Source organism: Staurois parvus, unplaced genomic scaffold (genome assembly GCF_062004578.1).
Source record: "Staurois parvus isolate SC_StPar_1 unplaced genomic scaffold, SC_StPar_1.0 ptg000831l, whole genome shotgun sequence".
Lineage (NCBI taxonomy): Eukaryota > Metazoa > Chordata > Amphibia > Anura > Ranidae > Staurois > Staurois parvus.
Window position 1 is genome coordinate 339038 of NW_028318627.1, and position 24991 is coordinate 364028.

General features: G+C 45.3%; 1 protein-coding gene across 1 annotated transcript in view; it reads right to left on the bottom strand.

Moving 5' to 3' along the window:
* Positions 1 to 24991, bottom strand: part of LOC149443805 (protein mono-ADP-ribosyltransferase PARP15-like) — a 75946-nt gene that overhangs the window by 24426 nt on the left and 26529 nt on the right. The window contains exons 5-9 of the mRNA XM_089655262.1: positions 21586 to 21648; positions 19001 to 19180; positions 6748 to 6939; positions 3787 to 3929; positions 1693 to 1867 (exon numbers count right to left, since the gene is read on the bottom strand). Of these exons, the coding sequence (XP_089511388.1) occupies positions 1693 to 1867; positions 3787 to 3929; positions 6748 to 6939; positions 19001 to 19180; positions 21586 to 21648 (753 nt within the window). The remainder of the gene's footprint in view (positions 1 to 1692; positions 1868 to 3786; positions 3930 to 6747; positions 6940 to 19000; positions 19181 to 21585; positions 21649 to 24991) is intronic.

Genomic DNA, 24991 nt, shown 5'->3' on the forward strand with positions numbered 1-24991 from the left:
GGATTGCTGTAGGAAAGTCCTGGATCCTTTCTTGGATACACAAAATATAACTGGATATAACATTTATAGGGAACGTTGATCCAGGGAATATCCGATTGCTTCTCGGGGGATCAGGAAGGAATTTTTTTTCCCAGCAGGTGCAAATTGGATCGTGGTTTGCTGGGTTTTTTTTTTTTGCCTTCCTCTGGATTAACTGTGGGAGGAGGATTATAACTTTTTTTTTTCTATGGTTGAACTGGATGGACTTTCATCTTTTTTCAGCCAGACTAACTATGTACTGTATGATCCCCCAAAGGTCACCATACACATTACAAACTAACTGTGCAATCAACTTCAGATTTAACAAAACTATGTGCTGTGGGTATCTACCTAACATATCCAATCAATTAGCATCCAATCAGACAGATCCTTGCACTACATACTTGTTCATAAATCTAAAGAATGTAATGTGTATGTGAGCCGTAGGCAAGTGGCCCAATGTGAGTTGTGGGCTGGAGGCTTGATGAAGAGACTCCTGTGAAAGCTGAGCTGGGGAAGGGATCCCTCACTGAGGAGAATTGCAGAGGAGCTGGGTGGAATCTGCTGCCTGGACATTGTGAGAAGAACCCATCAATTATAGTATGGTGCCAGATATTGTAGGCAGGGCCGGTGCTTCCACTAGGCAAACTAGGCAGGAGCATTCTCTCTGTGTGGGACGCCCCACGTCATGAACGATCCTTCAACTGAGGTGAGGGGTGGCAGAGGGGGAGGAAGAAAGGACAGACGAAGGTGCCAGATGTCTGGGGCCGGTGTAGCAGCTGAATTGCCGCTGCTTCCAGTGTTCCTCTCAGACGCAGTCCCTCACTGCAAGCCAGCTGGCGGCTGCTGATCACTGCGGAGTTCCAGCCCTTCTCTTCCCATTCATCAGTGGAGGCGGAGCTGTAGTCAGAATTTGGCATAAACAACATGAAAGCATGGATCCATCTTGCTTGTATCAACGGTTCATGGATGTGCAGCCGACAAATCTGCAGCAACTGCGTGATGCTATCATGTCAAAATGGACCAAAATCTCTGAGGAATGTTTACAACACCTTGTTGAATCTATGCCACGAATAATGAAGGCAAAAGGGGGTCCAACTCGGGACTAGCAAGGTGGACCTAATAAAGTGTCCGATGAGTGTACAGTATATCTATGTTACTGCATGGCTGCCCTTACAGGTCCTGTCTCTGCTAGATTCTCAGTCCTCAGGTATCCTGCACCCTGAACCCTCCTCCCTGCATTTCTCTGTGTTCCACAATAAACAGTAAAAAGACCCTTGGACTGGAGTTTGTCATTGAGATATCGGAACTGGTAACACGGTGTGCAGCCTCCAAACAAGTAAGGCGGACAGGGATTTCCAGCGGCTCCCTTGGGAACCATCGCTACATAGCTATCAATATAAACTTAAATTCTCTGCATTTATAAACACATCCAGAACTTTTTGCTAAAATAATACAGAGAAGTTGCATGCCACCAGAAGGTGTTGAGGGGGAAACACAGGTAAAGCAATAACTGTACTCCCAGTGCTCAGTAATGGTAAATTAAAGAGATAAGTCCACAGGGTAGCATGCACCTCACAGGACTTTTCCCAAAGTAATGTGGACCATTTTACAAAGTGGTGGAATTCCTGGAGTTCAGCTTTAAGCTGTAATTGTTCCTCTGAAACCTCTCACCATGTTTCCCTGCGTAGCCTCTGTTAAATCCATGATGATTGACGTGTTGGATGGAGTTGAAGTCGGTCCCATGGAAAAGCTCCTTCTCATTGGTGGTGGAACCGTTTTTGGAGTCTATGCTCTGTTTCTTCGACTGGTACTGGGTCCAGAGATCTATGTTCTGTACACGCAGAATCTGGGAGGACAAGACATACCAAGGCTCAGATCTATACACTGTTCTACCAGCTACGCTCCAGAATGTTCCACCCACTATACAGGACATAGTCTATGAAGAATACATGGACAGGTCAAGTACCAAACAGCTCCAACATGATGTTATGGATGGAATATTCTATTGAAGGTTAATTTCTGCCCATTCCATAGTGCCAGTCATTATTCTGTGATTGGAGCACCCAATTACAGAACCGTTTTTGGAGTCTATGCTTTGCTTCTTCACCTGGTACTATCTGTCCACAATCCCAGACAGTTGATGTACTTGAATGTGTGTGCACTAGACTACACAAAGTGGATGTGACTAAACCTGAGATTGACCTCCAGCTCATTGCCTGATTGGAAATGCTCCATTACTAAGCTTTTGAATCCTGAGCTTTGGCTGAGTAGTTGGCTATGTGATGGTGCACCCTGCCTGGTTCTGTTCTGATCTGGTCTACTGCTCTGGGAAATGACTGAAATGTCCTGCATCCCCGTGTTTGCTGCCACCTTTCTGGACTTCTGGCAAACTTCCTACAGCTCAGCATTTTAAAGAGATTAAAAATTTATGACAGTTACAGTTCAGTAGCCACCAGGAGCCTCTATCGGGGTATTTATCTGGTGTCGTCCAGTAGTGGTGTGACCCTGAATTTCCAGAGAAGTCAAACATCTCTCCCTAGAATGAAGGATCCATATACTCCATGACACATACTCAGCACCATTCTCCAGTGCCATGTTGGTGTGCCCAGTCCCTACACTGTGTGATGACCATCATTGCTGTCACCCAGAATTCTATCAATGACATCAGGCCCAGACTGGCAAAAGGGCACACCGAGCATTTGCCCGGTGGGCCGGAGCCACCGGGCTTATGTACAGCGGCCTGTTGATGACCAGGCTGTACAGCAGTAGGTAAGTCTGGACAGGGCAACATAGACCATGGCCGCCACTCACCTCCCGCTGTGTGGCTATGCCTAAAGCAGGGCCAACAGGAGGAGTGGCAACGATGCTCCAGTGAGAAGCAGGAAGCGCCGCCGAGGACACGCAGACACCTCTGCAGCCGGCCGCTGCACACACAGCCGCACTACAAGGCAGCCTCTCTCCTTCACAATTTGACAGTTCTGTAGCGGCAATGGATTGGACTGTCTTTTTGCTGGATGGGCTGTCTCTTTGCTGGACCGGCTGTCTCTGTGCTGGACCGGCTGTCTTTTTGCTGGATGGGTTGTCTCTTTGTTGGACTGCTGTCTCTTTACTGGTCAGGCTGTATTTTTGCTGGTTGGGCTGTCTCTTTGCTGGGCGGGCTGTCTCTTTGCTGGGCGGGCTGTCTCTTTGCTGGCTAGGCTGTCTCTTTCTGGATGGGAATGTCTCTTTGCTGGATAGGGATATCTCTTTGGACTGCGCTGTCTCTTTGCTCAGTTGGGTCCAGCAGAACGACATCCCAATCCAGCAAAGCGACAGCCCAGTCCAGCAAAGAGAAATCCCATCTCTTTGTGGATAGGTATGTTTCTTTGTGGATTGGGCTGTCTCTTTTCTGGATGAGGATGTCTCTTTGCTGAATTGGACCGTCTCTTTGAATATATAGAGGGTACTGTGATTAGATCTCTAGGGGCACAGTAATGTAAAGGGGCACTGTAATATAAAGGGGACTGCACTGTAAAGGGGCATTGTAATCAATACAGTGCCGCTTTACAGTGCAGTCCCCTTTATATCACAGTACCCTTTTACATTACAGAGTGGAGGACCAACTCCGTGAATATTCCTTCACCAACTGCCCCCCCCCCCCCCGAATGCCTTTGCACCTCCCCCCCCCGGAAATTGGCTGCTCAGTCTAAAATGTCTGGGCCTATTTTTTTTGTCCCAGTCTTGGCCTGTCTGACATCATTCATCACAATGAATCGGAGACATTACCTTCAGGATTTGTTTTTTGCAGCCCTTCTGGAATTTCTGCTCTACACTGGAGTATTCAGGAGTTCCTGGACCAACATCCACTTCCATCACAAGAGTCCCACCCGATCGATCCCAGTGTGATGGTAAACTGTGAGTATCTACATCTGAAAGAAAAGATGTGCAGTCAGGACCAAAGAGAAACCAAACAAGTAAAATCTTGGGAGTACAACCTGACTGAAAGAATGGTTTATTGTAGAGACAATAATTCTGATGTCCCCTCATACCCTCAGGTCTCTGGAAACTGAAAAAGCCACCAAATCGTACCAGAGAAGCAGATTGTCCTCATATCAAATGGACTGTTTTTAGGCTGTCACATTCCCTCCATGTCCCGGCAATGTAGGAATAGGCAACTAGCCATAGACAGTGTCATGGATCAAACCACACACCCACAGCGACTAGCTAACCGAGGCGTGGTCTGTGACTGGGGGTAAAAGGGAACGAGGGGGACTTACACCATATAAGACTGGCCATGATACACTTTGACAGCCCGCACTGCCTCTGGCCACCACCAGAGGGAGACTCCAATCCAGCTGGCTGACCACACACAGGCAGATACGAATCTTACATACAATCTGGTGCACTCTAAGGGTTGGGGAGCAGTCTAGCAATTGGCACACCCTTCTAGGATTCCTCCAGCTATCCTACAAGCTAGAACCTCGGTGTTAATCACTCTTCCACTGTCCATCCACCCCCACACCAGACACACCCCTCTTCCACACACCCCCACACCAGACACACCCCTCTTCCACACACACCCACACCAGACACACCCCTCTTCCACCCACCCCCACACCAGACACAGAACAAAGCCTGCCACCACCCAACAGTTTGTCCACAGACTGGTCTGCTGGGCCACCACACACACAGAGATCTCCATCTGACAGATCTGCTACTTTACAATCTGCATGCAATCTGCCAACATGCAGTACAAGTGCATACAGATTGGCAATGAACTTAGGCTGAGCACATAGACACTATGATATGAGCCCGAGCTTAAGTACCCAGAAGTCACTTATTAATTTTATGATTTAATATCCCAAAAGTGGGCGGAGCATGAAATATGTCCAAAGAAAAAACAGTTACAGAAAATGCAAAAAGACAAGTTACACAATTGGCTATTCACTATAAAATAAAAGGGAATAAAAACAGAAATAAAACTTTTACAGAGAGTTATCCTGCGACTGGAGAAAGTCAGAGATTCTCCAGTCATATGGAACCGGCTCCGTACGAATCACCCCGTCCATATCTCAGGGTCCTCAATTTATTGAAATATGGATGTGGGCTGGACATTAGCACTTGGCCATTCAACCCTGGGGGGTGTTCCTGAACCCGCCCACAGGATGTTCTGGGTACTGAAGTGCCCAATCTCGAATGGGCTAGGAATGGTTTGGATCACCAAGTCAGAGATAAAATTTCCAACACCAGCATGTCAGTCCAATCACGACAGTACTAATCACTGTTCAGCTGTCGCAATCAGGCACCATATAACCGTTTTATGTGTTTCTCCGGGATTCTACAGAGGCTACAAATACAGTTTTACATGCAGATGGAGCCTACAGTGTGTCCAATCAGAAGGAAGTATTTTCATCTCTCTGCAACTAATATTTTAGCTTTTATGAGAAATATATTCCTGATCTATTGGTACAATTCAAAGCTGGCAGACCCTTCGGAGCCTTTTCGTGGTCTCCTGCTGACTCTTGTAGCCAAAATGACTAGGATTCTTCTTTTAGGTTCAAGAAGGTGGCAAGCTCTGGCTACATAGGTGACAACGTTGTATTGGCACCTTGGTGACACCTCCAGCCTAGAAGCTGCTCTGTCCTTTCAGATGCTGATTGGTGGACATATGTCTCTGACTGAATACTGAACACTGATCTGTAATAACACAGAATGAGACGAGATCTACAATCACATCCTTCTACTGATCACATGACATCCCAACTACTGATACAATGATTCTACTCTGACATTATGTTACAATGAGACATCCAGCTGCCACTGAATTATTGAGTGAACATGGAGCCCCATTGTGTGCTTCTTCCTGGCTGGGGATGTGTATTTCTTGGTAAGGGAAGGACTGACACTTTGTAACAAGTTGGAATCTCATTATGTGCAAAAACAGATCTTTTATAGCAATTTAAAATTCATTCTTTTGCATTCATTGCACTCCAACAGCATTCCTCATCTATATAATGATCATTGATTTCACGTACACCGTATCCTTGTATTGTTACCTTAAAGCGGACTTCCAGTTGAAAGATAAAAATAAAAGTCAGCAGCTACAAAAACTGCACAAAAACTGTAGCTGCTGACTTGTAAAATACAGACACTTACCTGTCCCTCGGTCCAGCGGTGTCCTCACCACCATTGGTTTCACCAGCCACCTTCTCTTCCCGGTGCCGAGATCTTCAGTGTGGGCACCCGGCTGTGAAAGCTTGCGGCTCCACAGTCGGGTGCCCACTGCCATGTGTGAGAAGTGTTGCGCCTTGTGAATGGCCCCATAGTCTTCTAGGACCTATCATATGTCCCAGAAGACTACAGGGAGGGGAAGGACAACTTCTGCTTCCAATCACCTAGGCGATTGCAGCAGAAGTGGGAGTGGGTACCTGTCAAATTTGGATACCCACTACCAATAGGTGCCAATCCTTAATGGGGAGTGGGGAACAAAAGCTTAAAGCGAAACTTCCCCTTTTGGGTGGAGCTCCGCTTTAAGCCTCAATGTAGGGAATGAAGTTATAACCCCTGAAATGTGTTGGCTTTGCAAACAACCTATAATTGGAGCAAACTTATATTTGGACTTGAATATGACATTCTGGTGCTTCAATTGGTCGTTCTTAAAGGATCCTGAGCTCTTCTTACATAGTACAGAAGTTTTTCTTGCCCTTTCTTGTTCAGTCGGCCATCCTGAACTCTCACCCCACTCACCGGTGATTCTAGCGGAGAGGATTGATTTGGCTTTTCTCTTCTTCATGCTCATGTGGAAATCATTCAGCATTTGTGGCTGGAACAGAACCACTTTCACCGTCTGAAGAGAACAGGCTGAAGTACATTTGATAAAGTCCAACAAACCATCCAGGATTGAGTCAGCCACTGTGGAGGCGGCTAACCCCCCCGCACCTGTATCAACCAGACAAAAATGTTTAACAAAAGATATCTACTGACCACAAAAAGTAACTTTTTCTTCATTAAACATAAAAGTAAAGGACATTACTCAGAGGGACCTGACCTCCGGAGGTTCTGCTGTACAAAGCTGATGGTGTATGAAGCTCCTTCTGCTTCCTTCCACACGGACGTTCCGATCCGGTCCAAAGCGGACAGAAGCATTAACTCTCCAGCGCCTCAAGGGAGCCAATGTCAGGGGAAGGCCAGGGAATCAGTTGTGTGAATGACCTATGGATAATGTTCCGGAGATACAACCCTCCTCAGATGGGTAGATCAACGAACTGAAAGAAAGTACACAGGTGGTGCAAACACCTCGCACATTACCCAAGGTTTATGAAAAAGTATAAAAAGACAAAAAAAAAATATATATATATACTCACAAACATAGCGCATATATAGAGCCTATAAGGCCACGGAGATGGCAGAGTGTCCGACTGGTGGTGTGGTTGGCCTGCTGACACATTTCAGGGACAAGCTATTAGCTCTGAGGAAAGGGATTCATCCCCGAAATACGTCAGCAGGCCAACCGCAACACCAGTTGGAACACTCTGCCATCTCTGTGGCCTTATAGGCTCTATACAGTGGGGCAAAAAAGTATTTAGTCAGCCACCAATGGTGCAAGTTCTCCCACTTACAGAGATGAGAGAGGCCTGTAATTGGCATCATAGGGAGACCTCAACTATGAGAGACAAAATGAGAAAAAAAATCCAGACAATCACATTGGCTGATCTGGAAAGAATTTATTTGCAAATTATGGTGGAAAATAAGTATTTGGTCACCTACAAACAAGCAACATTTCTGGCTCTCACAGACCTGGACCTTCTTCTTTAAGAGGCTCCTCTGTCCTGCACTCATTACCTGTATCAATGGCACCTGTTTGAACTTGTTATCAGTATAAAAGACACCTGTCCACAACCTCAAACAGTCACACTCCAAACTCCACTATGGTGAAGACCAAAGAGCTGTCGAAGGACACTAGAAACAAAATTGTAGACCTGCACCAGGCTGGGAAGACTGAATCTGCAATAGGCAAGCAGCTTGGTGTGAACAAATCAACTGTGGGAGCAATAATTAGAAAATGGAAGACATACAAGACCACTGATAATCTCCCTCGATTTGGGGCTCCACGCAAGATCTCACCCCGTGGGGTCAAAATGATCACAAGAACGGTGAGCAAAAATCCCAGGACCACACGGGGGGACCTAGTGAATGACCTGCAGAGAGCTGGGACCAACGTAACAAAGGCTACCATCAGTAACATACTACGCCGCCAGGGATTCAGATCCTGCAGTGCCAGACGTGTCCCCCTGCTTAAGCCAGTACATGTCCGGGGCCCGTCTGAAGTTTGCTAGAGAGCATTTGGATGATCCAGAAGAGGATTGGGAGAATGTCATATGGTCAGATGAAACCAAAATAGAACTGTTTGGTAGAAACACAACTCATCGTGTTTGGAGGAGAGAGAATGCTGAGTTGCATCCAAAGAACACCATACCTACTGTGAAGCATGGGGGTGGCAACTTCATGCTTTGGGGTTGTTTCTCCGCAAAGGGACCAGGACGACTGATCCATGTACAGGACAGAATGAATGGGGCCATGTATCGTGAGATTTTGAGTGCAAACCTCCTTCCATCAGCAAGGGCATTGAAGATGAAACGTGGCTGGGTCTTCCAACATGACAATGATCCCAAACATACCGCCCGGGCAACGAAGGAGTGGCTTCGTAAGAAGCATTTCAAGGTCCTGGAGTGGCCTAGCCAGTCTCCAGATCTCAACCCCATAGAAAACCTTTGGAGGGAGTTGAAAGTCCGTGTTGCCCAGCGACAGCCCCAAAATATCACTGCTCTAGAGGAGATCTGCATGGAGGAGGAGATCTGCATGGAGGATGGGCCAACATACCAGCAACAGTGTGTGCCAACCTTGTGAAGACTTCCAGGAAACGTCTGACCTCTGTCATTGCCAACAAAGGATATATAACAAAGTATTGACATGAACTTTTCATATTCACCAAATACTTATTTTCCACCATAATTTGCAAATAAATTCTTTCCAAATCAGCCAATGTGATTGTCTGGATTTTTTTTTCTCATTTTGTCTCTCATAGTTGAGGTCTCTCTATGATGCCAATTACAGGCCTCTCTCATCTTTGTAAGTGGGAGAACTTGTACAATTGGTGGCTGACTAAATACTTTTTTGCCCCACTGTATATGCGCTATGTTTGTCAGTATATATATATATATTATTTGTCTTTTTATGCTTTTTATTAAACCTTGGATAATGCGCTAGGTGTTTGCACTACCTGTGCGCTTTCTTCCAGTTCCGATCGGGTCCACCTGCCCGCTTTTCAAGGGGACCCAATCATGACCTCCGTTTTCCTCTATGGAGAGGCGGGTGTAAACAGAGAGGTGTCAGTTTACACCCGCCGACATCCAATCCGATCTGACACGCGAAAAAGGATCCAATTCTCCTTCTGTTCGTCGGATCGGGTCGGATGGAAACAGACAGGCAGTCCTGTGACGGGAGTCACTTTGGGTGGGGGGCCCATGGAACACAGCTCACTTTGGAGAGGTGGGGAGACCCCTGTCTCAACTCCCCCTATTCCTATTATGTGTAAGTCACCCTGTGCCTGTTAGGGGTACAGGGTGATCTGTCCTAATATTGGGGTGGGGGGTTGTTCATTGTTTAATGCCATGTGGTTGCATCCCATTGTTCTATTGTGTGTCTTGCTGGGAGCAAACTATTATGGGATGTATGTGCTATGTGTATTGGCTTGGTGGGGGGGTGTCTCAAGCAGCCCTCCCTCCAGATGGGACTGTCTGTTGGTGTATCTCCTGTTACTAAATGTAGATTGCCACGCCCTGTGTCATTATGCAGGGAGGGGGGATTTGTCCCTTGAGTGTCTATATCTTGCATCGGTGTTAAAATAAATTAGTCTACTTTCTGGGTTACTTCAAATGTGTGGTGTCTGTGGTCGGTGTTTGGACGGGGAAGCAGTATTATAATGGAAGTACCCAAATGCAGACTGGGTCGGTTCCGTTACATTGGTGGCAGCGGTGGAATTGTGCTTCCAAGCTGTGATTGGAAAGTTTGTGAAAGTTTGATTTATGATTATTATTCTGTCCCATTACTTTTGGTCCCTTAACAAGTGGGAGGCACATATGCAAACTGTTGTAATTCCTACACCGTTCACCTGATTTGGATGTAAATACCCTCAAATTAAAGCTGACAGTCTGCAGTTAAAGCACATCTTGTTTGTTTCAGATCAACTCCATTGTGGTGGTGTATAGAGCCAAAAATGCTAGAATTGTGTCCATGTCCCAATATTTATGGACCTGACTGTATGTGACGGGAGTCACTTTGGGTGGGGGGCCCATGGAACCCAGCTCAGTTTGGAGAGTTGGGGAGACCCCTGTCTCAGCTCCCCATATCCCTCTTATGTGTAAGTCACCCTGTGCCCGTTAGGGGTACAGGGGGATCTGTCCTGATATTGTGTAGACATGTCTAGGAGATAGTTGGGGTTGTGGATTGTTTGGTGTTATGTGGCTGCATCCCATTGTTCTATTGTGTGTCTGGCTTGGGAACAAACTATTATGGGATGTATGTGTTTATGTGTATTAGCTTAGTGGGGGGTGTCTCCAGCAGCCCTCCCTCCTGATGGGACTGTCTGCTGGAGTGAAGTTTGAATACCTGTGTGTCTCTTGTTACTAAATGTAGATTGCCCCGCCCTGTGTCATTATGCAGGGAGGGGGGATTGTCCTGAGTGTATATATCTTGTATCTGTGTTCAAATAAACAAGTCTACCTCTGGTTTACTTCAAATCTGGTGTCATCTGGATCTTGGGTTAACAATAGCCAGATTCACTGGTCTTGTGTTTCAGAGCCTGAGAAGCAGCTTCTTGACGAAGATACCCAGTCGCTGGAGACCGGGGTTCGTTTCCACCCGACCGCCCATTGAAGCCAGCAGCCTGTGTCTGTGTCCACTTGCTCAGTGGAGATGATCCCCTGAGGAGCAAGCGGTCACATGTAATTGACCCAAGGCGTCTCTTGTTGTTTTAACATGTGAGCGCAATTGACGCATCTATTTGTAGAAATTAAATTCTTTTGACAATATTACAATATCACTTTGTTCCTTTTTACACTGATCGAATTGTGTGGGAAATCCTTCCACTGGAGTATTCTTCTGAGCAGTGGAAACCCCTATTGGCAGGATATATAATATCCACAAAGCGTATTTGACTCGTAATCACTGAGAATGCACTATATTTGGTGAGTGCAGCATATGTTGGTTATCCCGGATGGTGTTTATTAGAGATGAGCGAAGTATTCAAAAATTCGATTCGGCTGATTCGGCGAATTCCAGGAAGAAATTCGATTTGATGCGAATTTATTCGCTACGAAGATGACTTATAAAAAGGGTTTCTAGGCTTCAGAGAGCCTTTAAATTAGTGCAGAACACTGTACCTTTAATTTAAATGCCCTTGGAGATGAGGAAGGAGAAGGAGAAGGATGAGAAGAAGGAGAAGGATGAGAAGAAGGAGAAGGAGAAGGATGAGAAGAAGGAGAAGGATGAGAAGAAGGAGAAGGATGAGAAGAAGGAGAAGGAGAAGGAGAAGGATGAGAAGAAGGAGAAGGAGAAGGATGAGAAGAAGGAGAAGGAGAAGGATGAGAAGAAGGAGAAGGATGAGAAGAAGGAGAAGGAGAAGGATGAGAAGAAGGAGAAGGAGAAGGATGAGAAGAAGGAGAAGGAGAAGGAGAAGGAGAAGGATGAGAAGAAGGAGAAGGAGAAGGATGAGAAGATGGAGAAGGAGAAGGATGAGAAGAAGGAGAAGGATGAGAAGAAGGAGAAGGATGAGAAGAAGGATGAGAAGAAGGAGAAGGATGAGAAGAAGGATGAGAAGAAGGAGAAGGATGAGAAGAAGGAGAAGGATGAGAAGAAGGAGAAGGAGAAGGATGAGAAGAAGGAGAAGGAGAAGGATGAGAAGAAGGAGAAGGAGAAGGATGAGAAGAAGGAGAAGGATGAGAAGAAGGAGAAGGATGAGAAGAAGGAGAAGGAGAAGGATGAGAAGAAGGAGAAGGAGAAGGATGAGAAGAAGGAGAAGGAGAAGGATGAGAAGATGGAGAAGGAGAAGGATGAGAAGAAGGAGAAGGATGAGAAGAAGGAGAAGGAGAAGGATGAGAAGAAGGAGAAGGAGAAGGGTGAGAAGAAGGAGAAGGATGAGAAGAAGGAGAAGGAGAAGGATGAGAAGAAGGAGAAGGATGAGAAGAAGGAGAAGGATGAGAAGAAGGATGAGAAGAAGGAGAAGGGTGAGAAGAAGGATGAGAAGAAGGAGAAGGATGAGAAGAAGGAGAAGGAGAAGGATGAGAAGAAGGAGAAGGATGAAAAGAAGGAGAAGGATGAGAAGAAGGAGAAGGATGAGAAGAAGGAGAAGGAGAAGGAGAAGCAGAAGGAGAAGGATGAGAAGAAGGAGAAGGATGAGAAGATGGAGAAGGAGAAGGATGAGAAGAAGGAGAAGGAGAAGGATGAGAAGAAGGAGAAGGATGAGAAGAAGGAGAAGGAGAAGGATGAGAAGAAGGAGAAGGAGAAGGATGAGAAGAAGGAGAAGGATGAGAAGAAGGAGAAGGATGAGAAGAAGGATGAGAAGAAGGATGAGAAGAAGGAGAAGGATGAGAAGAAGGAGAAGGAGAAGGATGAGAAGAAGGAGAAGGATGAGAAGAAGGAGAAGGATGAGAAGAAGGATGAGAAGAAGGATGAGAAGAAGGAGAAGGATGAGAAGGACAGTTCTGTGACAGTTTCTGTCTATTTCTGACAGTTCTGGGACATTCACTCCATACAGCGGTTGAAACATTGTATCTATTTTTTTCCATAAATGACATTCTGCAAATACACTTAGAGGAGCTCTGCAGATACACTTTTTGCCGGCTTGGAATTAATCTTATTTTCATCCTACTTCTTCTTCTTCTTCTTCTTCATCCTCATCCTCATAAGAAGAAGAAGAAGAGGATGAGGATGAGGATGAAGAAGAAGAAGAAGAAGTAGGATGAAAATAAGAATAATTCCAAGCCGGCAAAAAGTGTATCTGCAGAGAGCTCCTCTATTTCTGACAGTTCTCTGACAGCTCCTTCACATGTACAGCGGTTGAAACATCTGTATCCTAAATGGAAACTAATAGATACAATGTTTCAACCGCTGTACATGTGAAGGAACTGTCTTAGAAATGTCAGAAATAGCGGAGCTCTCTGCAGGGACACTTTTGCCGGCTGATCGGGAAAATTTCGATTAGCGCACCCGAAGTAGGCAAAATTTCGGATTCGCCGCGAATCGAAAATTTTCTGAAATTCGTATCGAATTCCGGTTCGCCTGGTTCGATTCGCTCATCTCTAGTGTTTATCCCTTTGAGGACCGTAAGATTTTGGAACGCCAAAAGAATCAATTTTTTGTTTTTAAAGTTCGTACACGTCAGTTGCTGTAACTAAGCCATTTCATGAAATAATTTGCAAAAAGCTCGATCCATTTGTTGATAAGAACTAATATTTTGACTCAAACCAAAAAAAAAAAAGTATTTTAAGTTCTTAATCAGATGATACAGGCAATAAAAAACATGGGACAAATACGTCCCTTGGTCCTCAAAGGGATAACACTGAAGTTTTCTGCATACGGCACTTTTTTCATGTATTTCTTTGGAGCACATTGGATTTAGGATATCTTCATTTTTTGGGGATTTGCACTTTTATTTGAACATTATTTTATATATTTTTCATTGAAGTTTTCTGATTTTATTTATTTATATTTTTTTTTTTCGCTGTTTTTTTTTTTATTTATTTTGTTTGATGTTTTGTCAACAAGGAGCAGCAGCATTGGTTCAGAAATTTTATATTTTTTTGGCACAGGTTTTTTTTATTAATATTGGTAGAACTAGTTGTCTACGTACAAAGTACATGGAGCACCTCCCTGAAAAGTGATATTTTAGTTATAAGAAAGTCTCCTGTGCTCCACCACTCCCAACCGAATCACTTCACAAGCGATCAGCTCCTCACATTATACAGGTGGCCCTCGGTTTACGGACGTCTCGGTTAATGTAATTTTCAGTTTACAAATTTTTTTTACGAATTTTTTTCGCAATACGAAGTGTATGTCTGTGCTAGTTTTTAAATGCAATTGCCGGCTTTTTTTTTTCCTTCACTATAGCTCACAGAATTAGCTGTCACTTTCCCCGGAGCTAAAGGAAACTTTGTTTCTTTTAACTCAGGGAAATAAACTAAAAGGATACTTTGTTTCTTTTATCTGGGGGGAAGTGACAGCTGATTCTCTGAGCTTTAGTGAAGAAAAAAAAAAGCCAGTAATTACATTTAAAAACCGGCACCGACCTATAGTGACAGCGACTTTTTTTTTGCTTTTTTTCTGACCTCCAGAACGGATTAATTGGTTTTCAATGCATTCCTATGGGAGACCGAGTTTCGGTTTATGAATTTTTCGCAATACAAAATGTTGTGGTGCGGCGATCGGTGGTGCACTGTGTTCCTGGGACACAGCAGATCACCAATCACTGCAAAGAGCCGATGACATTGGCTCTGTCATGTGATCAGCTGTGTCCAATCACAGCTGATCATATGTAAATAGGAAATGCTGGTTATCGGCAGTCCCTCCTCCCGCTGACAGCTCGTGAGGAGAGGAGAACCGGTAATCGGCATTCCTCAGAGGGGACATCTATACTGATCATCAGGGCCCCATCAGTGCCACCTGTCAGTGCCCATCAATGCCACCTGTAAGTGCCCATCAATGCCACATATCAGTGCCTACCAGTGCCCATCAGTGCCGCCTATCAGTGCTCGTCAATGCCATCTGTAAGTGCCCATCAATGCCATATACCAATGCACATCAGTGCACATCAATGCCACATATCAGTGCCTACCAGTGCCCATCAGTGCCGCCTATCAGTGCCCGTCAATGCCATCTGTAAGTGCTCATCAATGCCATATACCAGTGCACATCATTGCCGCCTATCAGTGCCCGTCAATGCTGCCTAACAGTTCCTATCAATGCCATATATGAGTGCTGCCTTTCAGTATCCATCAGTGATGCTGGTCAATGCCCACAAGTGATGCCTGTCAATGCCCATCAGTGCCACTCATCAGTGCCTCCTCATCAGTGCTGCCTATCAGTGCCTATCAGTGCCCATCACTGCAGCCTCATTAACGCACATCAGTGAAGGAGAAAAATTACTTATTTACAAAAAATTTTAACCGAAACTAAGAAAAAAAATTTTTTTTCAAAATTTTTCAGTCCTTTTTAGTTTGTTTAGCAAAAAATAAAAACCCCAGTGGTGATTAAATACCACCAAAAGAAAGCTCTATATGTATCAAAAAAAGATACAAATTTTATTTGGGTACAATGTTGAATGACCGTCATTCAAAGTGCAACAGCGCTGAAAGCTGAAAACTGGCCTGGGCAGGAAGGGGGTAAAAGTGCCCTGTAGGCGAGTGGCTAAACACATGGTCAATACATTCTAAAGGAGTTGCTTCCACTCACCCTGTGAAGGGGTCATATATTCTGTCAATGAACAGTCTCAGAACCTCCTCAGACAAATCAATCCTTGTCAGATTCTTCCAAAAAAGATATAGATGAACATGACTATATGATTGCTACTTTGTTCAAGCATACGGTGATTAAAATAATGGTGACCAAGTTGCCACAATTAATTAGGTATTTGGTCAAGACACTCTAAAGGAAATGCTGAATGTACCTTCTGCCAGGGCCATCTATTCTAGCAATGTCCAGTCTTCCTTTCAGGGTCATTAAAACTGGTCTCAGAGCCTTCTCAAGCCAATCAGTCCATTTCAGTTTCTTCTGAACAAGAAGATGAGGATGTCCTTTGTCTAGGTTTTTGATTCCTCCCTTTGTAAGGTTGGTGAAATGCCTTTAAATAGAAGCAAACCTGTGGAAGTATTTCAAGTGCCTCCAGAAGACTGCTTGACTATTCCCTTATAGTGCCTGAATCAAGTGCTCAATCTAGAAGATTGGAGCATATTTCACAGCAGGATGTCAAAATAATGCATTGTTGAACAGGAAGGTGTCCAAAGCTTGGAATCACACCTTTGGTTGATGTGTCCCTTATGGGATAAGCCAGATACATGACCTTACCATTAGAAGATGCTGTGGTCTTTAAGGACATACTCAACCACTGCATTGTTCTTGATCTTAGAAGGTGAAGCCTAAATTAATAATGGTCAGTTTGGCTTCCTACCTCAAAATGAATGTCTGCTGAGTTAAAAGAGAGAAGTTCAAGAGTCAGTTTCCATGCTAACTCTAGAGAGGTTAGCTTCTACATTTCTAGCTGGGAGTCCAGGAAAATGGTAAGCCAGTACATAATCCAAAAAGTCAACGATGATCTCCATATCAGGATGCTTTCTGGTATTTTGGGGATTATGCCACCAATACATGTCTTATTGGCACTTGGTGGCTCCTCATTGCATAGGTACAGCTTTGGTGACTGACGAGTGGTCCCTCAAGGCAAGCATTCCAGGCCATATTTGAGAGATCTTTCATCCTTCACATCTCAGATTGGGCCACAGAAATCGCTTCATTCAGCAGGTCAGGTAGGCTCAGTTGAACTCTCGCCCCCTTTCAAGTCTGGTTTCTGGACCAGTGGCAGTCATTTTGCCTAGGTCAGAAAATACGGTTTATGCCATGTATGAAAGCGAGCCTAAACTTGTGGCTGGAGAAGTGGAATCTTCTGCGATGTCATTCCCTTCTGACAACCTAGTAGCTGGCTGTGCAGTCAGACACCAGCAAAGTAGTTGGAGAGCCCTATTTCAAGAGCAATGGGCTCAGGGTCAAGGATCGTTTCAAGGCTCCAAGATGGTGTCCAACATCCTGGAGTTGAGAGCATCATTTCAGGCTCTCTTAGCCTTTGGTCACCTCATCTGGGGTGAACCTTTCTCAGTGAAGTAAAATAGCGCAACGACTGTGGTCTACATCCAGAAAAAAGGAGGCACTCAGTCTCTCCCACCTGAAGGAGGTTTCTCCAATTATGGAGTCGGTCCATGTCAATCTTCTGCAGCTACAGTATCTGCGGACTATGTGCCCGGTTGGAAGACTCTTCAGGTGAACTATTTGTCCAGGACAATCCTGGACGACATTGAATGGTCCAGACTGCCTCAAGTCTTTTGAGAATTAACGAAGTTTGGTAATTTCTTCCAAAAGGTAGACCTTTTCACATCCCCAGTCAAAGTTCTATTCCAGGGTCCAGCATCTGCAGGCAATCAGGGTGGAAATGCTGATCGTAGAGTGGATCTCCAAGACAGCTTATGCCTTTCTGACGCTCCCTCTGATTCTCCTGCTAAGGTTGTGGCAGGGGAAGGTGACAATTGTGTTGATGATCCCAGATTGGCCAAAGGGGCCTTGGTACCCTCTGCCCCTCCTAATGAGTGTCAAGGATCCACTTTCTCTGCCAGTAAGGTGAAATCTTTTACCAAGTCCCATTCGTCCAGCACCTGACAGGCTCAAGCTGATGGCTTGGGTCTTAAGAGGCAGTGGCTAATAGATTTCAGGGGCTCTGTAAAGGTTGTGAATACTCTTATGAAAGCAAGGAAGGACAGCAGTAGCAGTGCCTATAGTAGAATATGGCATAAATTCACAGGATTGCTGCTTATCAAGGTTTTACACTGGGCTCTTCACAAGTTTGTCACGTTCTGGAGTTTCTACAGGCGGGGCTTGATTTAGCTTTAGGTACGCTATAGGCCCACATTTCAGCTATCTTAGCTTCACTGACATACAGTGGGCATCCAACACTTAATTATATTGTTCTTCAAGCTGCAATTTGGTTGAAGCCTCCCAACAGGATTGCTGTTCCAAAAGTGGGATCTCCCATTGCTGTTGGACTTTTTTGCATCAGATGCCTTCTATCGAAGTGGCCCCCTGTGGTAGCTCTTGCTGAAAACTGCTTTCCTGGTAGCAATAACATCAGCCAGAAAAGCGTCAGTAATAGCCGTCTTGAGGTTTTAAGATCCCCTTCTTATGTTCGTCCCAGAAAGGGTGATACTCATGCCAATGTTCAAGTTTGTGCCTAAGTGGCCTTCAGAGTCCATGTCACACAAGAGATTATCCTTCCTATGGCCCTCTTGGGGAGTACTCAAGGAGTTAGCCCATCAGATGTGGGCCAAGCTCTAAAATGTTACATCAAAGTGGCATCTGGCATCAGGAAGTCAGAGATCCTGTTTGTCATTCCAGGTGGAGCGCATAATGATTTCACAGCTTCCAACAAGATCATTGCCTCTTGGTTGGTGAAGCTCATCTCCTTGGCCTACAAGTTGAAAGGGTTGGCTGTGCCGGGGGGATCACAGCACTCTCCACTAGAAGGGTCCTGACCTTGTGAGTGGCAACAGGCCAAATGTCCCCAGAGACACTATCTGCAAGACAGCTACGTGGGTGTCAATAGATAGGTTCATGGCTCATTACTGTATAGAAGCAGCCTTAATGACAGTTGAGTTTGGTGGAGGCATCCTACCTTCTGCTTTTAGCCAGAATTACGGAGTGTGTAGCATTATCCCTCCCCTGTGTGGCTAGTTAGTTCCCAGCTGTGCTGACATGGAGCCGTCAGGGAAAACGGAATACTGAATTACAGATACCGTAAATTTCCTTTCCTGACTCCATGTCAGCACAATTCCCACCCAGCTTGGTAGGACTAGTTAGAGAAGGAAGAGGCTGCAGTTGGGCTCAAATTTCTGAGTTAGGTCCTGGAAGCATGGGGGGGATGCTTACTCCTTACTCAGCTGTCCTGACATGGAGCTCATCAGAGAAAGGAAATTTATGGTAAGTATCTGTCATTTAATTTTCGGTTTTCGTCTTGCATATTGAAGTAGAACTGTCTGTGATTGATCATACCTTAGATTGTAAGCTCCCAGGATCAGGCCCTCTTAACCCTCTTGTATTGAACTGTATCGTTGCTGTATTGTCTCCCTTTATATTGTAAAGTGCTGAGCAAACTGTTGGCGCCATAAATCCTGTATAATAATAATCATACCTGTTTTCAGAGCGGGGAAGGCGACAGAAGAGACCTGAAGATTCTCACACTCCTGTAAGGCATCCAGGACCATTTTCCTGATGGATGTTGGATTATTTTGTCCCCTCACATGGATAATCCATGTACATTTTCTGAGATTTCCAGACCCAGTAACGACGTATCTCTTATGACCTTTGGATCCTGCCAGAAATGGAAACATACAGAGCATGGCCTTTACTGGTACCTGGTGAGCATCCATGATCCATAATAATCCGCCTGAAGCCCATGACCCTCTATATATTCCCTACGTCTGCCACATTCTCTTGGTGCATCGTCTATTCTGTACATATGTGTAATGCCTATGAAATGTGTTGGCCTTGGACCCTTTGTTTCTTAGGTCATTTTTACAGTAAAGCATTGTTGCCCAAATGCCAGGGGCATGAGAGGTGACTGATGTGTCATTTCTCTAGGTCAAAGGAGAAAAGTCACAAGATGTTCTACTGAGAGCAAAATAAAAACTTGTTTATGGAATGAAACGTGTTTATGACCTCTAGTAACCTCACATTAGGAGATTAAAACCTGCTTAAAGGCATCTAAGTTAGAAATCCTTAAGTCTGGGGGAGATGAGAAGAGGTTTTGGGGTAGATAAGAATCAAAAGTGTGACTTTTCAGATAACGAATATGGTGGTTGAACGTGACTCTGTTATCCTTATGGAACCCTTTTGCTAGCTCCTCCTGTGGTGCGTGTGGTGCCAGCCAATATCGAACAGCTTCCAGAAAATTGGTTTATAAGGTGGAGGTCCGGATGAGACCAGTAGAAGCCCACCCCCTCCCCCTTAGTGGCCAGAGGATGCTCTGAAACTGGGATTTTTGCCAAGGCTATATGGGCTCGTCGACTGGTCGCGCCTACGGCTTCCCCGTGACCCCCTGTGCAGTTTGGTTCCAATGGGATTTGTTCCTCCCAGCCTCTAACATAGCTTTGGTAATGTATTAATTCTATGGTGTGATGTTGTCCAATGATGTGTCTGTTTCATGCTGTAATGCTCACATTATTATTGGTGTGTGTTATTATGCAGATTGTGATGACTATAAGATATATCCTCCTGTGTGTCATGTGATAATAAAAGTTGGGGTTCTGACAGAGCAAGAATATTGCAGTTGGATTCTATTATTTCTTGGAGTTCCAGCTGAATGCTATGATGTGCCAGGGCCGGTGTTTGTGACGGGAGTCCCTTTGGGTGGGGGGCCAATGGAACCCAGCTCTTTTTGGAGAGGTGGGGAGACCCCTGTCTCAGCTGCCCATATTGCTATTATGTGTAAGTCACCCTGTGCCTGTTAGGGGTACAGGGTGATCTGTACTAATATTGTGTATACATGTATATGTGGGGTGGGGGTTGTGGATTGTTTAATGCCATGTGGTTGCATCCCATTGTTCTGTTGTTTGTCTGGCTTGGGAGCAAACTATTATGGGATGTATGTGTTTGTGTGTATTAGCTTAGTGGGGGGTGTCTCCAGCAGCCCTCCCTCCTGATGGGACTGTCTGCTGGTGTGAAGTTTGAATACCTGTGTGTCTCTTGTTACTAAATGTAGATTGCCCCACCCTGTGTCATTATGCAGGGAGGGGGGATTGTACCCTGAGTGTATATATCTTGTATCTGTGATCAAATAAACTAGTTTTACCTTCTAGATTACTTCAAGACTGGTGTCGTCTGGTCTTGTATGGTCTCTGTGGTGTCTGTGGTCGGTGTTCGGACAGACTGGTGTCGTCTGGTCTTGTATGGTCAGCTGTGGTGTCTGTTGTCGGTGTTCGGACAGACTGGTGTCGCCTGGTCTTGTATGGTCGGCTGTGGTGTCTGTGGTCGGTGTTCGGACAGACTGGTGTCGTCTGGTCTTGTATGGTCTCTGTGGTGTCTGTGGTCGGTGTTCGGACAGACTGGTGTCGTCTGGTCTTGTATGGTCTCTGTGGTGTCAGTGGTCGGTGTTCGGACAGACTGGTGTCGTCTGGTCTTGTATGGTCGGCTGTGGTGTCTGTGGTCGGTGTTCGGACAGACTGGTGTCGTCTGGTCTTGTATGGTCAGCTGTGGTGTCAGTGGTCGGTGTTCGGACAGACTGGTGTCGTCTTGTCTTGTATGGTCAGCTGTGGTGTCAGTGGTCGGTGTTCGGACAGACTGGTGTCGTCTGGTCTTGTATGGTCGGCTGTGGTGTCTGTGGTCGGTGTTCGGACAGACTGGTGTCGTCTGGTCTTGTATGGTCAGCGGTGGTGTCTGTTGTCGGTGTTCGGACAGACTGGTGTCGTCTAGTCTTGTATGGTCGGCTGTGGTGTCTGTGGTCGGTGTTCGGACGGGGAAGTGGTAGTCTAATGGAAGTACCCAAGCAGTCTGGAGTTGGTTCCATTACAGTGTTCATTTGTTAGATGGTCTTTCACATGCGTAGAACATGTAATGGTTTAAATGCTGATTAAAAGGTACCTGCATGACTACATGTTGATTGTGTGCGTGTATATGACTTGCTTTTAGTTATTGCGCCCAGCATTTCTATTACAACATGAAAAAACATTTTGACAAATCCAAAAAATAAAACAATGATGGTCCAACGCAGAGCTTTACCCAGAGCAGCAGCAGAAGATGCAATAGGTGGTCCAGCAGCTTCCAGAATTGCTTTTGAAACTCCTACAAATAAAAATATAAAACATGATGGATTAAACATTCGTTATTCGATGTTTGGCGGTTTCTCACCCTGTGATACAGCAATATAAGCCCTACTCCCAACTCCATATTACTTCTTCCCATAATGATTACTATAATCCAACCTTGGATGTTGAAGCCTCACATCTCCTCCATATGTTGTGGTCAGATCACGTCCCTGTCCTACTCACCTTATCACTGGATTCTACGTAACTGAAAGCGTGTCATTGGCAACGAATCGAGTTTTTACTTAAACAAAACCCATCTAGGATGGAACTGGAGTCTACTGCAGGCTAGGTTCATATCTATGAGTTTTTTACTGCATTTTGCAGAAACGCACTACAGTCCATTGAACGTGGTTTACTATGGGACATGTTCACATCTATGCATTTTTCAGCCGCTGCATTTTGGCAAGGGATCAGGGACTTTTTTAAAACACAACACGTTGCACTTTTTGTTCAATAGACTTCAATGGACCCACACCAAAAACACAAGTGGTTGTGCCACGTTTTTGATGCGTTTTACTTTTTTTTGTTTTTGGGGGTGTTTTTTTTTGCTGTCAGTGAGGTTCCCTGCAGACAGCTGAGTGTGAACAAAAGAAATTTGAGGGGAAAAATAGTGTGGGGTTTCCCCCAATCCATACCCGGCCCTTCAAGTCTGGTATGAATGTTAAAAGGAACCCCATACCAAAATTAAAAAGAAAAAATGGCGTGCCCCCACAGAATCCGTACCAGACCCTTATCAGAGCATGCAACCGAGCAGGTTAGGAAAGAGGGGGGAAGGAGTGAAAGCCCCCCTCGAACCATACCAGGCCACATGCCCTCAACATGGCGGGGTGATTTGGGATAGGGGGCTTTCCCCCCCAAAGCACCTTGTCCCCATGTTGAGGGGGACAAGAGCTTTCCCCACAACCCTGTTTGGTGGTTGTGGGGGTCTGCAGGTAGAGGGCTTATCGGAATCTGGAAGCCCCCTTTAACAAGGGGGTTCCTAAAATCCACCCCCATGTGAATGAGTATGGGGTACAATATACCCCTAAACATTCACCCAAATAAAAGTGTAATGTAAATAAAGACAGGAGGCAGTTTTCAACCTTTAAAAAACAGAATTATAAAAATTGTGCCCCAGTGTAGATCCAGCGTCCATTATGATATACCGGCCGCCAACCCGAAAAAAGGCTCCCAGCAACTGACAGCTTCACCGCCTCATGCTGCTAAATTAACTAATGGGAGGAGCCACCCAATGACATCTGTTTGCCCCACCCCTTATGACATCACCCACTTGGGCATGCTGGGTCAATGATGTCAAAAGAGGCAGGGCTACCCGATGGTGGAGCTGTCAGGTGGCAGGAGTCTTTTCTGGTCTGAAGAGTTCATTATGACTGACATTGGATCTACTTTGGGGACATCTATTTTTTCTTTTTGTTTTTTAATAAAGGACTGGCCTCCTGTTTTTATTTACACTACACTTTTTGTTTTTGGGTGAATGAGTATGAGGTACAAGGTACCCCATACTCATTCACATGGGGGAGAAGGGGCAGGATCTGGAGGGCCCTTGTCAAAGGGAGCTTCCAGATTCCTATAGACTTTCCGCCCACAGACCCCTACAACCACCAGCCAGGGTTGTGGGGAACATGCCTTTGTCTCCATCAACATGGGGACAAGGCGCTGTGTGGGGAGCCCCCCTGCCCCAAGTAACCCCCCCCCACCGTGTGCAGTACATGTGGCCTGGTATGGTTCAGGATGGGGGGCTCGCTCCTCCCCCCTCCTTTGCTGACCTGCCGAGCTGCAATCTGGTATGTATTTTGTTGGGACCCCATACCATTTTTTTGTCATGGGGTTCCCCTCAAAATCCATACCATTTTCCCCGAATGCCCCTTTGCGGCTCAATTGTCCCTGCCCCATTTCTATATGTCACATGAGCCCCATACCTGGACTAAATTCAATATTAAAACCATCTCCCAAATTGTCACTGGTTCTGCACTATCCCCTCTGTCTGTCCTTTCTTCCACCTATAATGTTCCTACATCCCACTTCTTTCGATACCTACAATTCTCCCATGCCTTCCACGCTCAGTTCCCTCAATCTACCATATTGCTCACCCAATCGACCCTGGACGAAGTACTGAGATCTGATTGCACTGTGAAGCCTACCTCCCATATACTGTATACTCCCACCTACTGGGTGTCTCCCTACCTGCTCTGGAGGGCTTGCGGGACCAGTGGTCGTGGGATGTGCCAGAGCTGGATAATGATGATTGGGATGACATCTGGGACCTTCCCTTCCACACTCTGGTGTCTCTAAGGGACTGTTTAATTCAGTTCCAATTAGTACATCAAGAGTATTTACATTCCTTTATAGACTTCATAAAATGAATCCCTCGCACTCTCCAAAGTGCTGGCGCTGTGGGGATGTCCCGGGAGTTTTCGCCCTTGTGTTTTGACGTTGCCCATCGATAACTGATTTTTGGAGCGAGGTGATATCCCTGTGCAAAAAACTGACCTCGGTTTCCCTACAGCCCTCCTTACCAATCTGTATATTGGGCTTGATTAGTAATATTCTACCTACAATAGCTGAACGCACTCTGGTTAGCCTACTTTTATTCTATACAAGAAAGGCCATAGCATTGAACTGGAAAAAGTCTGCCCCTCCATCTCTTACATTCTGGAAGCGGATAATCAATGATAATCTGCCACTCTATAAAGATACCTACATACACAGAGGCTGCCTTAAAAAGACAGAGTATGGTCCAAATGGCTAGCCAAACCTTCCACTGCTTCAGACATGGCAACAACTTGAGTAGTTTATTACAATTCTGAGGCATCCCTGTGTAACAGTCTGGTCCCGAGGGAATCCCAAACCCCATAACTTATATTATGTCTGGGCACTACCTACCGCCATATGTACCCCTCAGTTTATGGATAGGACCACCTTGGCAACTTTACTCGATTGTCTATGTAACCCTCCTGTCTACCTCAATGTAAATTCCTGCATTTCTCCGCCTCTGCAAGGGTATGAGATCTGTGAACCATTGTTTGTTACTTGTTTTTCTTCTTATTGTTGTTCTCTATGTATAACATGTTAAATATTTTCAATAAACAGATTTTTCACAAAAAAAAACCTACTTTTGCATTGGTTGAATGAAGTTCTTCCATTTCCATCCCTGATACATAAAAATCAGGTAGCTTTGTGCTATTCTGCCAAGTGGGAGACAATACTAGAAGGGTTATAGATCTGATTGATATCGCCAATCTGGAGAAGCTCCAAGCCCTCCTGCTAAGTTTAGCCACAGAAAAGGCCTTTGATAGGCTCAGGTTGGTTTTTCCTGCTCA